This window comes from Mus caroli, unplaced genomic scaffold (assembly GCF_978045245.1).
Source record: "Mus caroli unplaced genomic scaffold, Mus_caroli_1 scaffold_3, whole genome shotgun sequence".
Taxonomy (NCBI): domain Eukaryota; kingdom Metazoa; phylum Chordata; class Mammalia; order Rodentia; family Muridae; genus Mus; species Mus caroli.
In genome coordinates this window covers 126,200,082-126,222,106 of record NW_028227258.1, presented here as the reverse complement: position 1 = coordinate 126,222,106, position 22,025 = coordinate 126,200,082, and the positions used below count along the sequence as shown (strand labels likewise).

At 41.7% G+C, this 22,025-nt stretch overlaps 1 protein-coding gene across 6 annotated transcripts in view; it reads right to left on the bottom strand.

The window, feature by feature from the left end:
- The window catches only part of Dcun1d1 (defective in cullin neddylation 1 domain containing 1), a 46,439-nt gene that overhangs the window by 15,044 nt on the left and 9,370 nt on the right, over positions 1–22,025 (bottom strand). For all 6 annotated transcript variants that reach the window (XR_015046765.1, XM_021158777.3, XM_021158775.3 and 3 more), the window contains 3 exons: positions 15,074–15,290; positions 13,144–13,312; positions 10,343–10,473 (listed from right to left, as the gene is read on the bottom strand). Coding sequence is in view for 5 of the 6 variants with exons in the window: in XM_021158775.3 (XP_021014434.1) it covers positions 10,343–10,473; positions 13,144–13,312; positions 15,074–15,290 (517 nt within the window). In the remaining variant the exon portion in view is untranslated. Of the gene's footprint in view, positions 1–10,342; positions 10,474–13,143; positions 13,313–15,073; positions 15,291–22,025 lie in introns of those variants that run through there.

Below are 22,025 nucleotides of genomic sequence, written 5' to 3'. Positions count from 1 at the left end.
CAGCCCATGCTGAGCCTGCTGCCTACATTCTGAGCTCTTCCTCAGAGGCTGAACTTTTCTCTTTCCCCTTTCTTTGCGGAATGCCAAAATCCTAAGCATGCTTGCCTTAACACCAGGCTTCTCTGAAGAACCAACCCCGCTTTTTAGAGCTTCTGACTTTTACATCATCACTGCCGATGCTAACTCAAAAAAGCAGGAAGTTTTCTCCTTCCTCCAGGCACCACCAGGAACTGAAGCTTCTCCACATTGTTCTGTTTTACTGTTTTCTGTCAAATTCTAGTAAATGGTCCTTGAGCGCCAAAGAAAGTAACAACAACACAGAGCAAAACATCAGTAACACAGAGGTGCTTCTTCCAAGATGGATAAAATTACGATGTGAAAAAGGACACGTTAAAACAGTTTTGAATTAAAAAAAAAAATCATGACAATCCATTTTAAAACACATCCTAGAGGCCTGGGGCAGTAGTGTTGTTGGTAGTGTCCTAGTATAGCATGCATGTGGTGCAAAGGGTTGCCATGGGAACCACCTGAGGAAATGCTCTCTAGAGTGTTATCAATTTGCCCAGGTGTGATGGCTACCTGTCATCTCAGTACTTGGGAAGCAGAAGCAGAGGATCCTTATGAGGCCAGTCTAGTTGAGTTAGCAACTTCCAGGCCAGTCAAAGCCACATAGGAAAAGACACCAACTCCTCCACCCCCACCCCAAACAAAACAACAACAAAGAACACTGTAAACTATTTCTAAGCAAGTTCTTTTCTGAGCTAAGGTTTCACTATGGAGCTTGGCTTGGAACTCACAATCCCCCAGCCTCAGCCTTGGGTGCTAGGATAGACAGGTACTACTCCAGCTGGCTTAAGAGTAAATAATTAAACAATAAGGTTAAGATCTTTAAAATCCAGAACAATCAGAACACAGGAACCAAGAACGGACTGGGACAGGATCCTTCCAGTGGAGCTGACCCTGTGCCACAGCACTCCATACCCAAATAACGCCAGCAGACAGCTGGTCTCCCAGGAGTGCGGAAACATCTCTGCTCCAAGGGACCCACTTGGAACCCTCAGGACACAGGAACTGAGGAGCAGCCTGGGACAGGAGCCTTCTGGTTTCTGTCTGCACCCAGAGCTGATCCTGTGCCACAGCGCTCCATAAACAAATACCATCTTGGAGAGTTAGTCTCTCTGGAGTGCCGACACACCTGTGAGCATAGGTAACACCACCACTTCTGCTCAAATTCCTGTCCCAAGAGGGTCCTGCCCAGAGCCATCAGGACACAAGAACCAAGGAAAAGCCAGGGACAGGATCCTTCAAGTTTCTGTCTGCACTGGGGAGCTGACCTGTGTGTGCCACAGCTCTCCATATCCAAATCGCTCCCAGAGAGAAACAATCTCCCAGGAGTACTGACACACAGGCTTCCAGGAAGGAGAAGACAGCAAGACCAGCTAACTACCAGAGATAACCAGATGAAAAGAGCAAGGGCAAGAACATAATCAACAGAAATCAAGGCTACGCTGCATCAGCAGAACCCAGTTCTGCCACCACAGCAAGCCCTGAATACCCGAACACACCAGAACAATAAGACTGATTTAAAACCACATCTCATGATGATGAAAGAGGAATTTAAGGAGGACTTAAATAACTCCCTTAAAGAAACACAGGTAAACAGCTAGAAGCCCTTAAAGAGGAAACACAAAAATCCCTTAAAGAATTACAGGAAAACACAACCAAACAGGTGAAGGAACTGAAAAAGAAAAATCCAGGACCTAAAAATGGAAACAGAATCAATAAGGAAATCACAAAGGGAGACAACCATGGAGACAGAAAACCTAAGAAAGAGATCAGGAGTCACAGATGCAAACATCACCCACAGAATACAAGAGACAGAAGAGAGAATCTCAGGCGCAGAAGCTACCATAGAAAACATTGCCACAGCAGTCAAAGAAAATGCCAAGTGCAAAAAGCTCCTAACCCAAAACATCCAGAAAATCCAGGAGACAATGAGAAGATCAAACCTAAGAATAACAGGTATACAAGACAGTGAAGATTCCCAAATTAAAGGGCCAGTAAATATCCTCAACAAAATTATAGAAGAAAACTTTCACAAACCTAAAAGATGTCTATGACAAACAATAAGCCTACAGAACACCAAATAGATTGGGCCAAAAAAGAAATTCCTCCCATCACATAACAGTCGAAACACCAAATGCACTAAACAAAGAAAGAATATTAAAAGCAGTAAGGGAAAAATGTCAAGTAACATATAAAGGTAGACCTATCAGAATTACACCAGACTTCTCACCAGAGACTATGGAAGCCAGAAGATCCTGGGCAGATGTCATACAGACCCCAAGAGAACACAAATGCCAGCCCAGGCTACTATACCCAGCAAAGTTCTCAATTAACATAGATGGGGAAACCAAAATATTCCATAACAAAACAAATTTAAACAATATCTTTCTACAAATCCAGTACTACAAAGAATAATAAGTGGAAAACTCCAACACAAGGAGGGAAACTACACCCTAGAAAAAGCAAGAAAATAATATATATATATATATATATATATATATATATATATATTTGTTTGTTTTGTTTTTTCGAGACAGGGTTTCTCTGTATAACCCTGGCTGTCCTGGAACTCACTTTGTAGACCAGGCTGGCCTCAAACTCAGAAATACACCTGCCTCTGCCTCCCAAGTGCTAGGATCAAAGGCGTGCGCCACCACTGCCTGGCGAAAATAATCTTTTAACAAACCAAAAAGAAGACAGCCACACAAAAATACAAATAACATCAAAAATAACGGGACACAACAATCACTGTTCAATGGACAACAATCAATGGACTCAATTTCCCAATAAAAAGATGTAGAATAACAGACTGGATATGGTAAACCGTACCCAACATTTTGCTGCATACAGGAAACTCACCTCAGTGTCAAAAACAGACATTACCTCAGAGTAAAGGGCTGGAAAACAATTTTCCAAGCAAATGGTCCCAAGAAACAAGCTGGAGTAGCCATTCCAATATTGAATAAATCCAACTTTCAACCAAAAGTTATCAAAAAGGATAAGGAAAGAAACATCATACTCATCGAAGAACTCTCAATTCTGAACATCTATGCTCCAAATGCAAGGGCACCCATATTCATAAAAGAAACTCTATAAAACTCAAAGCACACATTGGACCTCAGACAATAATAGTGGGAGATTTCAACACCCCACTCTCATCAATGGACAGATCATGGAAACAAAAACTAAATAGAGACACATTGAAACTAACAGAAGTTATGGACCAAATGCATTTAACAGATATCTAAAAAGCATTTCAACCGAAAATAAAAGAATATACTTCCTTCTCCAAAATTGACCACATAATTGGTAACACAACAGGATTGAAATTATCTCATACATCCTATCAGATTACCACAAACTAAGGCTGGTCTTCAATAACTGTGAGGAGGGGGTGTGGCGGCAGTCCCAAGAAGGCACCAGGGACTGCAGCTAAGTCTTATGACTTGCACCTGACTTCCTCATACACCTGAAAATAAGCCACAACCATCATGAGAGCTGTGCAGGTGTACCAGGATACTGGCGAATCCATTTTGGTGGAGATATGCCCCTGCTGCCCTGATTAGCTGAAGCTGCATACCTGGTGAGGTGACGTGGCCTGCTGTGAGTGGATGGGAACTCAGAGTATATAAGAGTGAGAGGCCTAGGGTTCGGGGGAGATATAGATGAAGAGAAAGAAGTAGTTTGCTGAATAAACTGCTGTTAGAAGGACTGGTGGTCCTGTCGTTCTTGCTGGTCAAGAGCAGACGCGACAATTGGTGGCCCGTACGGGGAACCGACTCCCCCACCAATGAGTTTAGAACTTTCAGCAGTCAGTGTTTGCTGGCAGGGTAAGTTCACGGTAAGTGAAACTTACGACCCCAGGAGTTTGGGAAGGACCTCGAATAAAATAGAGGCAAATATAAAGTTGCCAGGAAGCAGGCACAAAGTAAAAGTGAAACCATGGGGACAAGTTAAGGTTCCCGGCTTTGGGACAAGTTAAGGTTCACGGTTTTGGGACAAGTTAAGGAACTATGATAACCTCAGTGTAGTGATCAATAGATCCTCGCTGTGTAGTTATGCTTTTTTCTCCCATTGACCCTTTGTGGGTAGGACTGATAGTTTTGGTCTTGTTTGTTCTGATATATGGACTCTGTTACTGTTTGAATTGTCAGGCAGTCAAGACAGGTCAGAAAATCCTTACAGAGCAACAAGAGAGTATGTCGGAAGAGGAGAAGGGCTTAAAAAGAAAAAGAAAGGAGACACAGTGTTATCAGGTGGACAGAAAGGAGAAAACAAAAGAGCCGAGGTGGAGGAGGAAGGTGAACTAGCTTCTGCTCCCCCTCCCTATGCCTCCTCGACAGCCGTCTATGGGCGGACCTTCTGTCCGGAGGTTTGGAAAGAAGTTAGGTTCTCCTTGCTGGGATGTCCTGTTTTCACCGACCAAACAGGGCAGAGATATCATGAGCCTCTAGATTTCAAAGTAATCAGGAATTTGGTTGAGTCCGTGTGGGCATACGGCCTAAGTGCCTCCTATACTGTGGCTCAAGTAGAGGCCTTGAATAGACACTGCATGACGCTGTCTGATTGGGCAGGCTTGGTAAAGGCATGCCTTTCACCTGGGCAGTATTTAGATTGGAAAGCCTTCCTTATTGAATTTGCAAACGAACAGGCAGCGGCTAACGCTGTTGCAGGAAATCCAGCATGGGATAGGGATATGCTGCTTAGTCAAGGTCGCTTTGCACAACAGACAGGATATCCAGTGCAGGTGTTTGAGCAGGTGAATCAGATTGCCATAAGCGTGTGGAAATCATTGCCCACCAGTGTTGAAGGTGTTGCAGAACTCCAGAGAGGCAATGAGGCACTGAATCAGGTAAGAGAGGAGCGCTCTCAATTGGTTTGTGAGAGAGGGTCTGTTTGTGTTTCCTCAGGATCATCGACAACAGCTGCAGGTCCCAGAGTGGCTGACCAGAGCAAGTCAGGGCAGATGGAGCTGTGAGGACGTGGATGTTCCTGTGGCTGGGAATGCTCCCGCTAGTGAGAACTGAAGAGCTACGTTGGGGCTGTGTTCCTGAAATGTTCCATGTCATTGATGCATTCAAGTGTTTCCTCAATTCTTTACATCTAATGCTTCACTACAATTGTCTTTTTTCTATGCTGCTTCAGCTAAAGGGATTGTTGTTTTCAGATGATTCAAAATATTTCACAGATGAGTGATTGTGTTCAGCTGTATCTACTAAAGCTAATGCTACCTGGATTTGAGGGGTGTGGCCTGCCAGTATATCCAAGGGCATTGGCACTATACCCTCCCAACCTAGATGGGCTCCCCTTTCCTTTTTGTAGGAGTGTTCCTGATTCCCTTCCACCTTGGGCAGTGCTCCTTATATGTATGGTTGTTATGTGGGGTGAATGGTAGTTGCACTGATCTTTCCCCCTTAAGCCAGGTGGCGGGAGGGGCCTGGGATAATGCAAATTTTATTGGAATGGTTCTAATGTGTTTGAAACTTCTGTATTTCAATTTGCTGGAGGAAGGAATGTTTTTTTTCAGGTTACGCCTGTTTGTGACCTCCTTTTGTGTTTATTGTTTATAAGATCCCTTGCCCCAGGGCTGATGGGAGCCCTGGGATGTATGCTTGTAATAGTGTGTGTGTTGTGTGTTTGGCACATGTGTTAGGTGCAGCGTGTGCAGGCCCGCACTTTCGCCATGGTAGCGTAGGCTTTTGCCACAGTGGAGGTGGGACAATCTCCTTAGATTCGGTTTGCCGCTCTAAAGAAATAATGCTGCGTTATGCCATAGGTTGTGAGGCTAAGCACTGCACAGAGGATAGCTTGCTGTTGACATCCTGTGGAAGGCACATCTGATTGCATGAAGGTTCAGTGTCCTAGTTCCCTTCCCCCAGAAAGAGCTGGCCAAGACCTCTCTGGGTGATGAGCCCAAGGGATGGTTTTGTGTAGGGCCCCTATGCTTGCACACTGGGGATCAGACCTCTACCTTCACCCATGAGGCTTGCTTGCAGCAATCAAGATCTGGCCATAGATTAATCAACATCCTGGCCTTTTGATGCACCTGCCGCATGCAAACAGGACAATCACCCCAGGTGTGGCTTGGCATGATAGAGAAGTAGTCAGTGATAAGACTCCCTGGGCATGTCACCAACCTAAGACAGGGATCAAACCAATGCTGTTTGTCTCCCAAGGACGGGTAAGGGGCATTGCTGCAGGGGGCAATCTACAGATATGCCCCTGCTGCCCTGATTAGCTGAAGCTGCATACCTGGTGAGGTGACGTGGCCTGCTGTGAGTGGATGGGAACTCAGAGTATATAAGAGTGAGAGGCCTAGGGTTCGGGGGAGATATAGATGAAGAGAAAGAAGAAGTTTGCTGAATAAACTGCTGTTAGAAGGACTGGTGGTCATGTCGTCCTTGCTGGTCGAGAGCGAACGCGACAAATAACAATGACAGAAAGCCCACATATACACAGAAACTGAACAATACTCAATAACTTGGTTAAGGAAGAAATAAAGAAATTAAAGACTTTTTAGAATTTAATGAAAATGAAGGTACAACATACCCAAACTTATGGGACAAAATGAAAATAATCCTAAGAGGAAAACTCATAGCTCTGAAGACCTCCAAAAAGAAACTGGAGAGAGCACACACTCGCAGCTTGACAGCACACCTGAAAGCTCTAGAACGAAAGGAAGTGAATGCACCCAAGAGGAGTAGATGGCAGGAAATAATCAAACTCAGGGCTGAAATCAACCAAGTAGAAACAAAAAAGTACACAAAGAATCAACAATATCAGGATCTGGTTCTTTGAGAAAATCAGCACGATACATAAACTCTTAATATCAATGGACTCTTAGCCAGACTATCTATAGTGGGCACATAGACAGTATCCAAATAAAATCAGAAATGAAAAGGAAGATATAACAAACTAAAGAAATTAAATCATCAGATCCTACTACAAAAGCCTATACTCAACAAAATTGAAAAAACTGGATAAAATGGACAATTTTCTAGACAGATACCAGGTACCAAAGTTAAATCAGGATCAGATAAACAATCTAAACAGTCCCATATCCCCTAAAGAAATAGAAACAGTCATTAGTAGTCTCCCAACCAAAAACAGCCCAGGGTTTAGTGCAGAGTTCTATTAGACTTTCAAAGAAGACCTAATTCCAATACTCCTCAAACTAGTCCACAAAACTGAAACAGACGGAACACTATCCAACTTGTTCTATGAAGCCACAATTACTCTGATACCTAAACAACACAAAGACCCAACAAAGAAAGGGAACCTCAGACCAATTTCCCTTATGAATATCAATGTAAAAATACTCAATAAAATTCTTGCAAACCAAATCCAAGAACACATCAAAACGACCATGATGATGATCAAGTAGGCTTCATCGCAGGGATACAGGGATGGGTCAATAAGTGGAAATCCATCAACATAATCCACTATATAAACAAACTCAAAGAAAAAAAATCTATATGATCATGTCTTTAGATGCTGAGAAAGCATTTGACAAAATCCAACACCCTTTCCTGACAAAAGGCTTACAAAGATCAGGAATTCATGACTCATACCTAAACATAGTAAAAGCAACATACAGCAAACCAGTAGCCAACATCAAAGAAAATGGTGAGAAGCTGGAAGCAATCCCACTAAAATCAGACAAGGCTGCCCACTTTCTCCCTACCTATTCAATATAGTACTCAAAGTTCTAGCCAGAGCAATTAAACAACCAAAGGAGGTCAAAGAGATACAAATTAGAAAGGAAGAAGTAAAAATATCACTATTTTCAGATGATATGTTAGTATACGTAAGCGACCCCAAAAATTCCACCAGAGAACTCCTAAACCTGATAACTTCAGCAAAGCAGCCGGATATAAAATTAACTCAAACAAATCAGTGGCCTTCCTCTACTCAAAGGATAAACAGACTGAGAAAAAATTAGGGGAAACAATACCCTTCCCAATAGCCACAAATAATATAAAATACCTTGGTGTGACTCTAACCAAGTCAGTGAAAGATCTGTATGACAAAAACTTCAAGTCTCTGAAGAAAGAAATTAAAGAAGATCTCAGAAGATGGAAAGATCTCCCATGCTCATGGATTGGCAGGATTAATATAGTAAAAATGGCCATCTTGCCAAAAGCACTCTACAGATTCAATGCAACCCCCACCAAAATTTCAACTCAATTCTTCTAGAATTAGAAAGGGCAATTTGCAAATTCATCTGGAATAACCAAAAACCTAGGATAGTGAAAACTCTTCTCAAGGATAAAAGAACCTCTGGTGGAATCACCATGCCTGACCTCAAGCTGTACTACAGAGCAATTGTGATAAAAACTGCATGGTATTGGTACAGTGACAGGCAGTTAGATCAGTGGAATAGAACTGAAGACCCAGAAATGAACCCACACACCTATGGTCACTTGATCTTTGACAAAGAAGCTAAAACTATCCAGTGGAAAAAAGACAACATTTTTAACAAATGGTGCTGGCTCAACTAGTGGTTAGCATGTAGAAGAATACACATCTACCCAGTCTTATCTCCTTGTACAAAGCTCAAGTCCAAGTGGATCAAGGATCTCCACATAAAACCAGATACACTGAAACAAATAGAGGAGAAAGTGGGGAAGAGCCTCGAGGACATGGGCACAGGGGAAAATTGCCTGAACAGAATACCAATAGCTTATGCTCTAAGATCAAAAATTGACAAATGGAACCTCATAAAATTGCAAAAATTCTGTAAGGCAAAGGACACTGTCAAACAGGACAAAACGGCAACCAACAGACTGAGAAAAGATCTTTATCAACCCTACATTTGATAGAGGGCCAATATACAATATATATATATATATATATATATATATATATATATATACTCAAGAAGCTGGACTCCAGAGAATCAAATAACCCTGTTAAAAAATGGGGTACAGAGCTAAACAAAGAATTCTCAACTGAGGAATACCAAATGGCTGAGAAGTACCTAAAGAAATGTTCAACATCCTTAGTCATCAGGGAAATGCAAATCAAAACAACCCTGAGATTCCACCTTACAAAGTCAGAATGGCTAAAATCAAAAACTCAGGTGACAGCAGATGCTGGGGAGAATGTGGAGAAAGAGGAACACTCCTCCATTGCTGGTGGGATTGCAAGCTGGTACAACCACTTTGGAAATCAGTTTGGTGGTTCTTTAGAAAATTGTACGTAGTACTACCGGAGGACTCAGGTATACCACTCCTGGGCATATACCCAGAAGATGCCCACTATCATCAGGTACATTAAAAGCTCACATTCAACAGGATCACTGTCATGGAAAAACTCCCCGTGGTCCCATTTCTCACATACTCCATCCAACTCAAAACATTTTTGTCCCATTTTCTAAAGAAGCCTATGATTATTAATTTAGCTGTTCTGTATCTTACCAACTTCCTGTCTCTCTAAAATCAAATCAATGCCTCCACTCTTGCATAGCCTCAACTTATCTTTAAGTGTGGGAGCCCCCAGCCCTTCATTATCACTGCCTTTCTTTATCCAGCCATGTAACAAGCCTTCCACTGCTCTCTCCAAAGCCTAGAAAGCACCTTCCAATCTCTCTGGCTTTAGTTACTCCTCTTCTTCTTTAGAACCCTCTCTTAACTACTCTGTATTGTCTACTGTTGTCTGAGCTTTTTAGGAACTTTGTAAATTCCATTTCACCTTTTACTTTCACAGCCCCAAACAAACAAATGCACACTGTACTTTGTACAAACTGGTTGATGTCAACTTTTCCTAAGAAGAGGTGATACCACAGGGCAAAGATGCTCTGCACTGTTCACTGCTTTTCCAGTAAGAATATTAGTCACGGTCATTTTCTTTTCACCCTTTCTTACAGATTGCAAATGTGAAAAGAAAAGAACCAGAAATGAAGACTTTGTGCCCTGTATCTGTGACACAGTGACCTTGCAACGTATCTTTGTAGATCCTAAGGCCCTAAAACTTTCTTGAGCCTCTTTGGACAGAAAGAGCCTATAAACAAATGCCAGTGAAATCCTAAGGGCCACTTCTGTTGTGTAGCTAGAGCTTTTGTGTTTTAACAATTCAGTGGTTCCTGTAAGACATCCAAGCGACCCTCTACTGCACCATGCCCACAGTTCCCTAACTACTCAGTGCTCCTTGTTTTCCAAAGCTGGTATTTTCATAACATTATGTTCAGACCACAAGATTTTCTATTGCAAAAATGATACTATCAATGTATTTAAATATATGTAAAATACCAAATATAATTTTAAAATATTCTTACCTAATCCTTTTTGTCCTGGATTCTTTGCAAAATTAAAAGTAAACTGGTAAAAATCCTTAAATCGTCCTGGTTCTTTCAATTCTTGTTCCATCTTGGGTATTTGGGCCTTTAGTTTTTCTATGCTGTCACATCTACATTATAAAATTAAGTTTATAAATGGTTAACTTTTCGCTATAAATTAAAAACTTAACTTAATTATTCCTATGAGGGCTTGCATTTGTTTCCTAAAACTTATGTTTAAAGTATCAGATAGGTGGGACTTCCTCTGTTTACGTAAGTCCCTCACTGACCCTGAACTTTTGGAGCGCACCATGCCCACCCCCACACACACGGCTTCTTCCTACACATATATAGCTGGGATACAAAGTGCAGCTTACAGAAAAGACAGAGCAAGAGATTAATCGGAACTAATATTAAAATAGCTATGCAGTAATGGGAAGGCTATGCACGTGTTCTCTCTCTACTGAAACGGCAATGCGCTCTGGCACGCCTTCACTGCCAGCATCACTACCCTTATACTTCCGGGTCACCTGAACACAAGTACTGGTCACGAGACCAAGGTTGATGCTAACCCACTGTGGTAACTAAGAAAACCACTAAATGACTAACAAGCAGGAAGAGTACAGTGGGGCCATGCCGGACAAAGAGACAGCTTATTCTTCAGGCAGGACAGCAGGACAGTTTAAAATCTTACATCTCTACTCAGAATGATGCCCAACTTAAAACTTAGGGATTTTTTTCTTGGAAACTTTCAACCAATAATTTGTGAACACAGTCAACTATGAGTCACTAAAGCTTCACAAAGCCATGGGTGAAGGGGAACTCTTGTCTAGAGTTGGCACAAAAAGATGACAAAGTCCACAATGATGGAATGCTACAGTTACTGCTTCTAAAAGAAATTGGCTATGCTTTTTAAATATATTAATTCACCAAACTCTCGACACGCTGACTTGCAGACTCCACTTCTGTGTCCACGAATAGACAAGAATGTACAAACTCAGCTCCATATCCGCCTCTTTCACTGCGGTAGGGACAGCCAGCACTGCAGGTAGACCAAGGAATAGCTTCCAAACTAGGCCTCTTGCTAAGGATGTGTTCTTCTTGAAAACTTGCTTTTAATAAATACTAGCTAAGACCTGTAGTACCTTCAATTAAATTATTTAATGCAGAATTAGGGTTTTTCCCTATGTTTACAAAGCTTTCAACATGTACCAAATTACTTTCCTCCTAGCAATGGACTTAGGACAGAAGTGTCCTATATCTTAAAGATTCCACAAACAAATCAACTCAGTCTATCCTCTAAACATTTCTGCTTTCTATCTTCCTTCTATATTCTCTGTAACATTTCATAGGATGCACTGTTATTATGTTTTCCATAAGCAGAGACATTGCTTTTCCATAGTTCTAGTGAGATGTGTCTCTGATGGCAAAGCCCAGCAGGCATAGGACAAGCTGGCTGGGCTGGAAGACAGGGTGGGGCACATTACTAACTTATTGTCTTTCATGTAAGCCCACCCTGCTCTGCCCTGCTTTGTAGTTGCCAGTCACAAACCTCTGGACATCATTTCTCTTGCCAGCTCCCTCAGTGTCAGGGTCTACTGACAACAGGGTCTACAGGGCTAAAAGGCCAGGGGAGAAAGGAGAATTTTACCTAGGTTGCTGTCAGTAGAGGGAAATGGTGTTAGTGTCCGAAAGGTCCCAGTGCTATCTCCCAGTGCTGATAACTCCTACAATAGCCCCCATGCCCCATCCCCCTACCCCTGCCCTCTAACCAGTTTTATCCACCACAGTAGCAGCTTCTGAGCAGGCACCCTGCTCCTGCTGCCCTGCTTCTTCCCAGGGACTGAATTCTGACCTGACTGGTTGGCTCATTTCATGAAGCCCCAGGGGTGGCAACACTACTGCCACCTCTTCACACATTCAGGTTACACATGGTATAGCACTTCTTTAAATTTTCTATGGTCAAATTACTGAAGAGGTTGTGTCCTGACTGTGTCCAGCTTTCCAAAGCCCCTCTGACTCAGTAAGCAGAATTCTGCTTTTAGTCCCGACTAGAATATCACCTGGTTTTCTCAGCTCTTATTGGTCAGTAAACTATTTCCCTCACAGAATGGTTATAAACAGACAGGCAAAAGAGTTCTGGGAATGAATCCCAGCTCGGTCAAGGTTAGCTTTTGGTTTCGTTAGTTTGGATAGGCTCTCACACTGCAGGCCTAGCTGGCCTTGAGCTCCTGTGTAGCTGGGGATGACCTTAACTCCTGACCCTCGTGCATCTGCCTTCCAAGGGCTGGGATTCCACCATGCCCAGATTTCAGATTACTTCTGCAGTCCTGAGAGTCAACTAGCAATTGCCAGCAAACCTTTTCCTCACTTTTCAATCTACTTATGCAAACCTGTTCACTAACCAGCCATCGAGGCAGTAAGCAGAGCCAAAAGCACTTAATATTTCTATAGAACCTCTAGTTATTAAAATCTACATTTTTATCACTTCAGAATACACAGCCTCAAAATAGAAAATAAGTGTTCATTTTACTTTGTTATGTTAAATACTAATGTCAGATAATTTTAATACTAGTGACTTGTAGGAAGAAACGACTAGAACAATGTAGTTAGAGAAGGCTACAAAATTATACAGGCATTTGGCAAACCCAGAAAATACCAGGGAGACAACATACAGACTCAGTACTGTTTGTAGGCTAGTAAAAACTTAAATTTCCATTTAAAGCAGAAGACAAAACTGAAGACAAAGCTCCATCATCTCCTAGAGAGCGCCTCGTCTCCTCGGAAAGTCACATACTCACCCTAACTCTGTCATGCCATCCATGAACTCCTGTTTGGAGAACTCGCACTGTGTGGCCGCCCTGAACTTCCATGCAATGATCAACACACTGATGCTGGCTGGATCGAGGGCCAGATCATCACAGAACTGCTGTATACCATCTATTCCAATTTTATTTTCATCCTGAGGGTCTTTAAAAACACCAATACAGAATAAAATTAGTGCCATCCTTTGTTACACTCATAACAAAAGATACTGTTTTAATTTCTATTTTAAAACAAATCACAATATACCAGAGACATGAAGTTGTATTATTTTCACAGATGTTTCCCCACATAACAGCCTATGTCAGTGCACCCCTAAGTAGTACTGTTAAAGTGTACAGGAAAGTGTAAAAGTAGTTGGATAGTTAATTTTTAAAAATCTCACTAATGCAGCCACAGGCTTGGTACCACACCCCTTTAGTACCAGTACAGGAGGCAGAGGCAGGCAGATTTCTGTGAGTTCAAGATCAGCATGGTCTACACAGTGAATAGATAGAGCTACATAGTAAGAACTGTATACAAAACAAAACAAAACAAACAAAGAACACACACACACTTATCTATGTGAAAATGTCACACACACAAAATAAAATCAGACATCCTTATACAGGGACAAGAGACTTTTAAGTCAAGGCACCCTTATTTTATTAAGTATTCAAAATTAAGCAATGTTAAATTAGAAATTCTTTTTACTTAAAACAAAATTCATTTTACCACAATTGCTTAAGTTTTAATAAAATGAAATATACAATTCAACCTTTAATCTCAACAGTTTAAGTATCTGATGTTTATAAAAGGAAAACTATTTTTTAAAAAAATAGACAGATATGAAGAAAGAGGCTCATCTATATTGCTACCAAATATGATTTGCTTTTTTAAAAAAAGTAAAATATATGGATTAAACTGAAGTTGGGGACCCCTATGAAGGAATTAGGGGAAGGATTGAAGGAGATGAAGAGGAGGGTAACCCCATAAAAAGACGAACAGTCTCAACTGACCCGAACCCCAGGGAGCTCCTAGAAACTGAGCTACCAACTAGGCAGCATCTGCAGGCTGGTCTGAGGCCCCTGGCACATATATAGCAGGGGACTGCCTGGTCTGGCATCAGTGGGAGAAGATGTGCCTAAGGAGGGGGATTGGTCATGAGGTGGGGAGTTGGGAGGAGGTACCCTCTCAGAGGCAAGGAGGAGGTAGGATAAGATGAAGAACTGTGGGAAGGGGAACCAGGACGGGGCAACAGATGGAATATAAATAAATAATTTTAAAAAGATGTAAAATATCTGGTGGTGACAATAGTGTAAATCAGGCTGGGTATGTAGCAACACTTTGGAGCATGAATTATGGATATACTATAATCCCATTTAGGGGAAATTTTGAAAATAACTCTATATATCTGCGTAAGAACATAAAAGACATGTATGTATCCATACTGGACTATTACGTATACATTATCCTGAGGAGAATAAGGAACAGATAAACTGTTATCCTTTTTTTCTTCTTCTGCTTTTTCCCTTTTCCAAGATAGTCTTACAATTTAAGCTAACCTTGAACTCTTCAATCTGACGGCCTTCACCTCTGAGATGAAGGCTTATGCCACTCATCTCAGTTGTTCGGCTTTTTAAAAGAACATTACTTTACCAAACGTTATTATACAGACTTTCTTAAACCTGGCTCAGCAAGTTTTACAAACACCAGGTTAGGAAAAATGGCCTCCAATCTTCCCTTCTCAAACTGTAGAATGGGGGAGAGGCCAAGAAGAGGTTAAGTAGAAAGGAGAATGAGTTCTCTTGGAAGATCTTGTTAGTTCCAGGATCTGCTGTAGTTCTCAGGAGCACACTGAACTCCCCCATCTGGGAAGACAACTTCTCAGAACAAGGCATGACTTTTAACACCGAATCAAATACTCACCTTTGTATCTAGTGTACAGTTGCTCTAACTTCTTCCTGTCCAACGATCCTTTTACACTCTCCCGTATATAAAGTTCTGGATTTTGAAAAAAATTATCTGTTGCAACATCTAACTTCCAGTCATTTTGAGAAAGACAACTTACTGCAGTTTTCTCACTAGATTGTGTGAAGATCATAAACTGACGAACTTTATCCTTCTGCGATGATTTCAACTTGTTCTAGGAGAACCAGAAAACAAACTGAAACTATACAGCATCACTACACATTTCAATGTAGCTAACTGTAGTCATTAGTAAGGGTTTTTTCCCCACAAAACATGGAAACATTTTTACTAAGACTTATTTGTGATCTATCATCAGCAAAACAATTTAAAAATATCGGAAAGACAAAGTTTGGTAGAATTCTGGAAAGCTAAGAAGCATGGAGACAGAACAAGAGGGCTCAGCCTCCTTCCATCACAGAAGACATCCAGACGGAGCCAAAGCACCATGGGAAGGGAAACTAAGCAGGCAATGGCTGCAGTCCTAATGCCCAGTGCAGCACTACCTGCCTGGTTTGTGCTGTCCAGCAAACAAGAATGTAATGGAATATGAACATCCTACATTTCTCCTAGTTGGTATTTACAAAACATGTAACTCTTAATAGAATTCCCTCACATTTCCCTCAAATAAGAAGCATCTAGCCTACTTATATCCAACCTTTAGAAAGGTTCTTTTAATTATATATTTAGTGTGTGTTCTTCTTCCTCCCTTCCTCTTCCTCTCCCCTCTCTGTGTTTCTGTGTGTCTGTCTGTGTCTGTGTGTGTGTGTGTGTACACTCACACAAATGTGCACTTAAGGGCACATGCATGTCAAGATGCTAATGTGAAGATTAAAGGACAGTTCTCCCTTCTGACACAGGACAGAGCTCAGGCCATCAGACTTGGGGGCTAGCAGGTGCCTTTCTTTACCAGCTGAGCCACTTCACTGGTCCCTAAGACCCCTGTCTCTCACTAAGACTCTCTTCCCTTTCACTATGCTTGTGCCCAAGAGGCTCTGTGTTCCCCTTCTTCCCCCTTTCCCTTGCCCTATGCTGACAAGGATCCACTTCTCTGACTGAAACCCAAAGCAAAATAAGACAGTCAGCAGGCTCTCTACTTACTCTCCTGCTGTCAAGGCCCCTGCCCACCCGCCCTCCCTCCCAAGCCAGTCTCCTGTGCAAGGCCCATTGTATTCTTCCTCCTGTTAGTTCCCAATTCTGTCTTCTCAGCAAAAATACTTGGGCTCTTCTAATACTGCAATTAAGTGGAGGATCAAACACATTAAAGATACAGTATTCTGCAGTTTAAGCAATGCCACTAAGAACCGCTGAGCTTCTGATCTGACCCAAAGTGACAGATCACAAACTTCATGACTGAACATAAGAGAGAACAGACCCAGAAGGCTAAGTAACTTGTTCATAAAAATCAGCCAGCTTTCATAGAAGAAATGAGAAATCATAAGTAGCCTCAGGAATGCAAATTCTCCTGATTTTTCTATGACTCTTCCTGCCTGATGGACATTCTGAGTATCTCTGAGAGACTCTCGAAGATAGAAGCTGCACCACTATCACAGAGGGAAAAGAAGGCTGCACACTCAATGACAGAAACAAACTTTCTCACAACATAAAATACATTTATGCCCTTGAGTCTCATCTATGCTTCAATGAAACAAAAACTGTAACAGACTAGCTTCCTGTACTCTGATGAACCCGCCAGCTCTGCATACCACCTCAGTTATAGTCCAGTGATTCTCAACCCACAGGTCACAACTACTTGGGTAAACTATCTTCAAAACCATTTACATTTCAACTCATACAGTAGCAAAATTACAGTTATGAAGTAGCAACAGAAATATCTTAATGGTTAGGGGTTATCACAACAAGGCTCCCAGCATTAGGAAGGTTGAGAACCGCTGCTACAGAGACCTAAGATATTCGTATCCTTTAAATGCATTATTCAATGGCAACCCCAATGAATTAAACCAAAAAGGAAATAATTTAAATTCCTGAAAGTTAATTAACTGAAAGTAAACAAGAAATCCATTTTTATTTCAACCTAGAAATTTTCTGAAGCACAGCCTATTTTCTGCTTGGGAATCTGACACGTTTACACCCTTTTAAAGTAACTGGGTGTCACTGGGTCTCTGAACAATGTAAAAAGTGAACGTGGCAAGTACTTGTGAATTAACCCTGATAGAATCTTAGGTAGCTTTCCCTCCATTCTCTAAAGCTGGAGGCAGCAAGACCACCTGGCTTCTCTGGGACTTCAGCCTCCCTGTACTAGGCCAGTACTGCTCACTGCTCAAGACAGGACTTAAAGGTTAAAAGGCACAATGTAAATGGCTTCTACAAGCCAAGAACTGTCCACTGTACTGATGGCTTCCTAACAGAAAGCTAGGTATTAGAAAATGGTGAGGGAAACGATAGAAGACTGCCTTATCCACCTAAGTATCAACATTACACAAACTATTTCCTTTCATGCTATACATCTGAGTTTTAAATACAATTAACGATTTTGTCTGGTTCAAGTATAAAATTTTGTTCTTTGGGGAAATAAAAATATTCTTAAAAAAGAGCTACTCATGTGAAACCTCCTAAAAACAAATGAGCAGCACCTGGCACACAACTGATAGGGGAGCAGGTTGGAGGGTCAGGAGCGGTCCAGTGTCTGCCTGTTCTGCAGTGTCTGATAAGCAGCCTGCGCTTCCTGTAACAGCTGACAGCATTCCTTCCAGCTCTGCTCCTAGTGCAGTTTAGCCGTCATCTCCCTCCAGGAGGGTGCCCTGCTTCCACAGGCTGCCGGCTCTCCCAGCTAAATTACACCTGCCCCTGCTCAGGCCATTTACAACATTCCCAGCTCCTTCCCCAGGCCACACAGGTGGTATCAAGTTTGCCAACCTAAGAAGAAGAAAAGGGTTACTAGATTAAACAGAATTCTTGGAAGCAGGAGACAAGAGGATTTGGGGAAAAAACTGAAGAGGAAGAAAAATTGATTTTTCTTTTTCTTAAACTTGGTCTTTCAAGGCAGGTTTCTCTGTCTATCTCTGGCTGTTCTAGAACTAGCTCTATATGCCAGGCTGGCCTCAAACTCACAGAGCTCCTCTGCCTCCTGAGTGCTCGGATTAAAGGCATGTGCCACCACACCTGGCAACAGATTTTTTTCTATTGCTCTTAGAAACCTAGTGGACACCTTCTTCCGTGAGCCAGCCTCAATGATTCAGCAGCCAGTGGTGGAGATGAGACTTCCTTTGCTAGAACAGAGTGGCTGGTAGATACAATGTAGCAGCACAACCATCAATCGCCCGGGGTTAAGGCCACTTAGACATTACCAAGTGTCCAAGAAGAGTCAGCAGTGGTATGAATGCAAGGGCACGTAATACTCAGGCTGAGTAAGTCTTGTTTTTATTCTAGACCAAAAAGGAGGAATGAAAGGGGTGGGGTGTGGAGGAGAAAAAACTGAAATTGTTCCATAATCTGAACAGTAAAACTCACCTGTTTGCTTTACCAAAAAAACAAAACAAAACAAAACAAAAACCCACCTAGACTGTGAACACGTGCCACTGGCGCTTAAACCTGTGTGTCCCCTTCCCTCCTTTTTTAACTCAATAGATTTAAGAATCATATTAAGAAAAAATCTTTTCTTATAAAAGAGTGTGGCTTAGCAGTAAAGTATGCACTGCAAATTTAATCCCAAGCATCAAAATGAGTGCTTTATCTGAATAAAAAAAAAAAAAATCAAATAAAGTATTTCGGATCTAGCCAAGCAAATTTTCAAGCATATTTTACCAATGAATTCCCAGAAGCCAGTGACTAGATTACCACAAGTCCAGGATTACCTACAGGAAGAAGTAGTGAGAGTTAATCCGAGAAAGTGCTCCTATTATGTTTCCCCAAGAAAAACCAGGTACCCATGGAAAAAGGCTTCCAGGCCAACTAACACCTCGAATTTTCAAAACAGAAGTGACTTTAATGAGGACATGGTATTTGTAAAAGAAGAAAAAAGATTCATTCATTTATTTCCCAAAATGTTCATCTTCTTATCCCTAAGTTCAGCTTCCATCTCAACTCCATTAGGATACTCAGGCCCACCGTTTCTTGTTTTTAAAAGTGAGTACCAGGGTTTTGCCTGCAAGCACACCAAGTGCCTGCAGAGGTTGGCTGCGGCCATCAGATCCTCTAGAAGGGGAGTCACAGATGACTGTGAACTGCTATGTGAATACCTAACCTGGGTCCTCTAGAGAGTCACCTCTCCCGGTCTGGAATTAATTTTTTAAAATGCAATTCTAGTTGATCTCCTGTTTACAAGAGTCAGTGTTTCAAAATATCAGAATACCTTAATGAGCCCAAGTGTAGTGGTACAAAAGGCAGTTGTATGTGAGTTCAAGGTCAGGCTAGTCTACATAGGAAGTCCCAGGCTATCATGGCTACTTAGTGAGATTCTTGACTCAAAAAAATAAATAAACAAATAAACAAATCACTTTTTCGAGCATGCAACACTATCATTAAAGGTTCATAGGCACCAGTGGGCTGTCTCTGCCTGTAAAGGCACTCCCCACCAAGCCTGAAGACAGCTCCCACAAGTTGCCCTACGGCCAATTGTGCACTGTGGCAATATGTGCCCCATACATAAGTAAATAAGTGCAATACACTTTTTAAAAGTTCTGTGTGGCCATTCCTATGTGCTTAGCATGTGCTTAACATTTCTAGGTTCCCATGAGATTTTTAAATGCTAGCTTTGGTCTAGTGAGCTACTTTTCCTTATGTAAGACCAAGTCTGCTGTAAACAGTTCAGGGTTACTCATTCTCAAAGCACTCAACTACACATGGCCTTTCCATAGATCTCGGGCCAAAAGTGCAGGAAAGTTAATTGCACGGGCTGACCTTCACCTGGGGACAAAGTTCTCCTCCAGGGAGGTGAGACTAAGGTGAGAGTAAACTGTCCCTCTTTCCTTTCCCTGCAGAGGTGCACTAAAGCAGTCTGCTGACACCCAGCTACAGCAAGGTTTCCATCCCACCCTGTACGTCCTAATTGCAGTAGGATCTGGTTGGAGAAAGCTAATCCCTGCTTCAGTAAACCAAGTACTACAGTTCTAGGCACTTAACTTGAATTAATTTAACCTTTAACCTTAACTAACCTAACAGCTTGTGTGTGTTTGAGTTACTACTGTTTCAAACTTTATGCTAGCCACGTTCTCTTCTCTTCTCTTTTTGGGAGGTCGGGAGACAATGGGGAGATCTAAGATCTCCCTCTGTGGCCACAGGCTAGCTTGAAACCTAAGAGACAGTCCTGTCTCAGCTGCCCAGGCTGGGTTTAGAGGCGATGGATCATCTTCATTTACATATAAGGACTATGAAAACTGGTCTCACCGGGCCCATCTTAAAGAACAGGAAATCACTGTCTCAGAGTAGCATCTACACTCACCAAAAGGAGCAGAACTGGTACTGACAGTGTGGTGCCTAGCTTCAAAGAATACAGTTCTTCTACTCATTCCACACACATCCTCATGTGAACACAGGTTACAGCAGTGCAAACGCTGATTCAACAGAAAGTGCGGGGAGTGGAGGGAAGCACTCTCTCCATCCACAGACATTCCCTTCTCAACGTGTAAATATCACCACTCTAACTACAGACTCCCAGACCAGTCCCCACTCTAACTACAGACTCCCAGACCAGTCCCCAGGCTAATACAGGAACTTACGGCATCTATTTAGGACTCTGCTGGTAAATGGATAGGGTTATTTTTAAGACAAATAATAAAACAAGATGAAAAGTGTATTTATGGCTCCATGACAGTCTATTTTTAAACAGATGGTACTCTATAGCTTTGAATAAAGAGGCAGAAAGGCTTACAGCCACTAGAAGTCAGTGTTTCCTATTCCAATGACACAAAATACAGACGGACAGGTTATGGCAAGAAAACTTAAGGAACTGGGTACACTTTCCAACACTAAGCTAAATGAGCCTGGACACAGAATATTCTATTACAGTATAATCTGCAGTATAGAATACTTACTTCCTACTAGGCCTGTGTAGGTCACCACTCATTTTTACTTTCCTGCACCAGGAATACTAGTTTAAGTCATTAAGAGGTATGCAGTGTCCTGCTACTGAGCAGAGCGTTATGTACAATGATATAGTCAGAAAGTTCATCTGTAGGATTCGAAATGGCTCCAGAGAGTGTTCCTCGAGGTTTTTTTGAGACAGGATTGTGCTCACACTGTAGGTAGGGCAGGCTGGCCGAGACCTCACCTTGCAGACTTGAGTCATCTTGAGTCCACACAACCCTGTCTTATCACCCCCACTATCAAAGTCAGCCGCTTGCTCAATCACACCTGACCCTCACAGGTTTTAACATTTAATTTTCTCCCCATTACTCCTTAAAATTGTTAGATTACTCAAAAGATGACTGCTGTTGAAAATGAAATAACATCTTGATTTCCTAACAAAACATGTTTGACTATTCAAAAATTATTTTTACTAACTTCCAGTTACATATGGTAAAAGGACAGAAACAAGTTCCATCAATTTTACTTTTGCTGATAACTTTTCAATTGAGCTTCCCTAACTTAACTGCTTGGCCATCTAGCAACCAACCACAATAGCTAACTTTCCTCTCCAGGCTGGGTGTAATGATGTATTTTGCTCCGGCCACTTGGGAAGCTGATATAGAAAGATCATTTGAACCCAAGAGTTGGAAACTAGCCTTGGCAATCTCATCTCAAAAATAAAAATATTAGAAAATTTTTTTCTCTTTCTATAAATATTTTTCTATGAAAAAAAGAGGGGAAAAAGACAGAAAAGGGAGCCCAAAGAACTGACTATTTTTAAATTTTTATAGATAACTACAATGGCTAGCATTCAACAGTTAATACTACAGTTAAATTCAATAGTATTTGTTTCATAAAGATCCTTAAAAAGTAGAATCTAATTTTA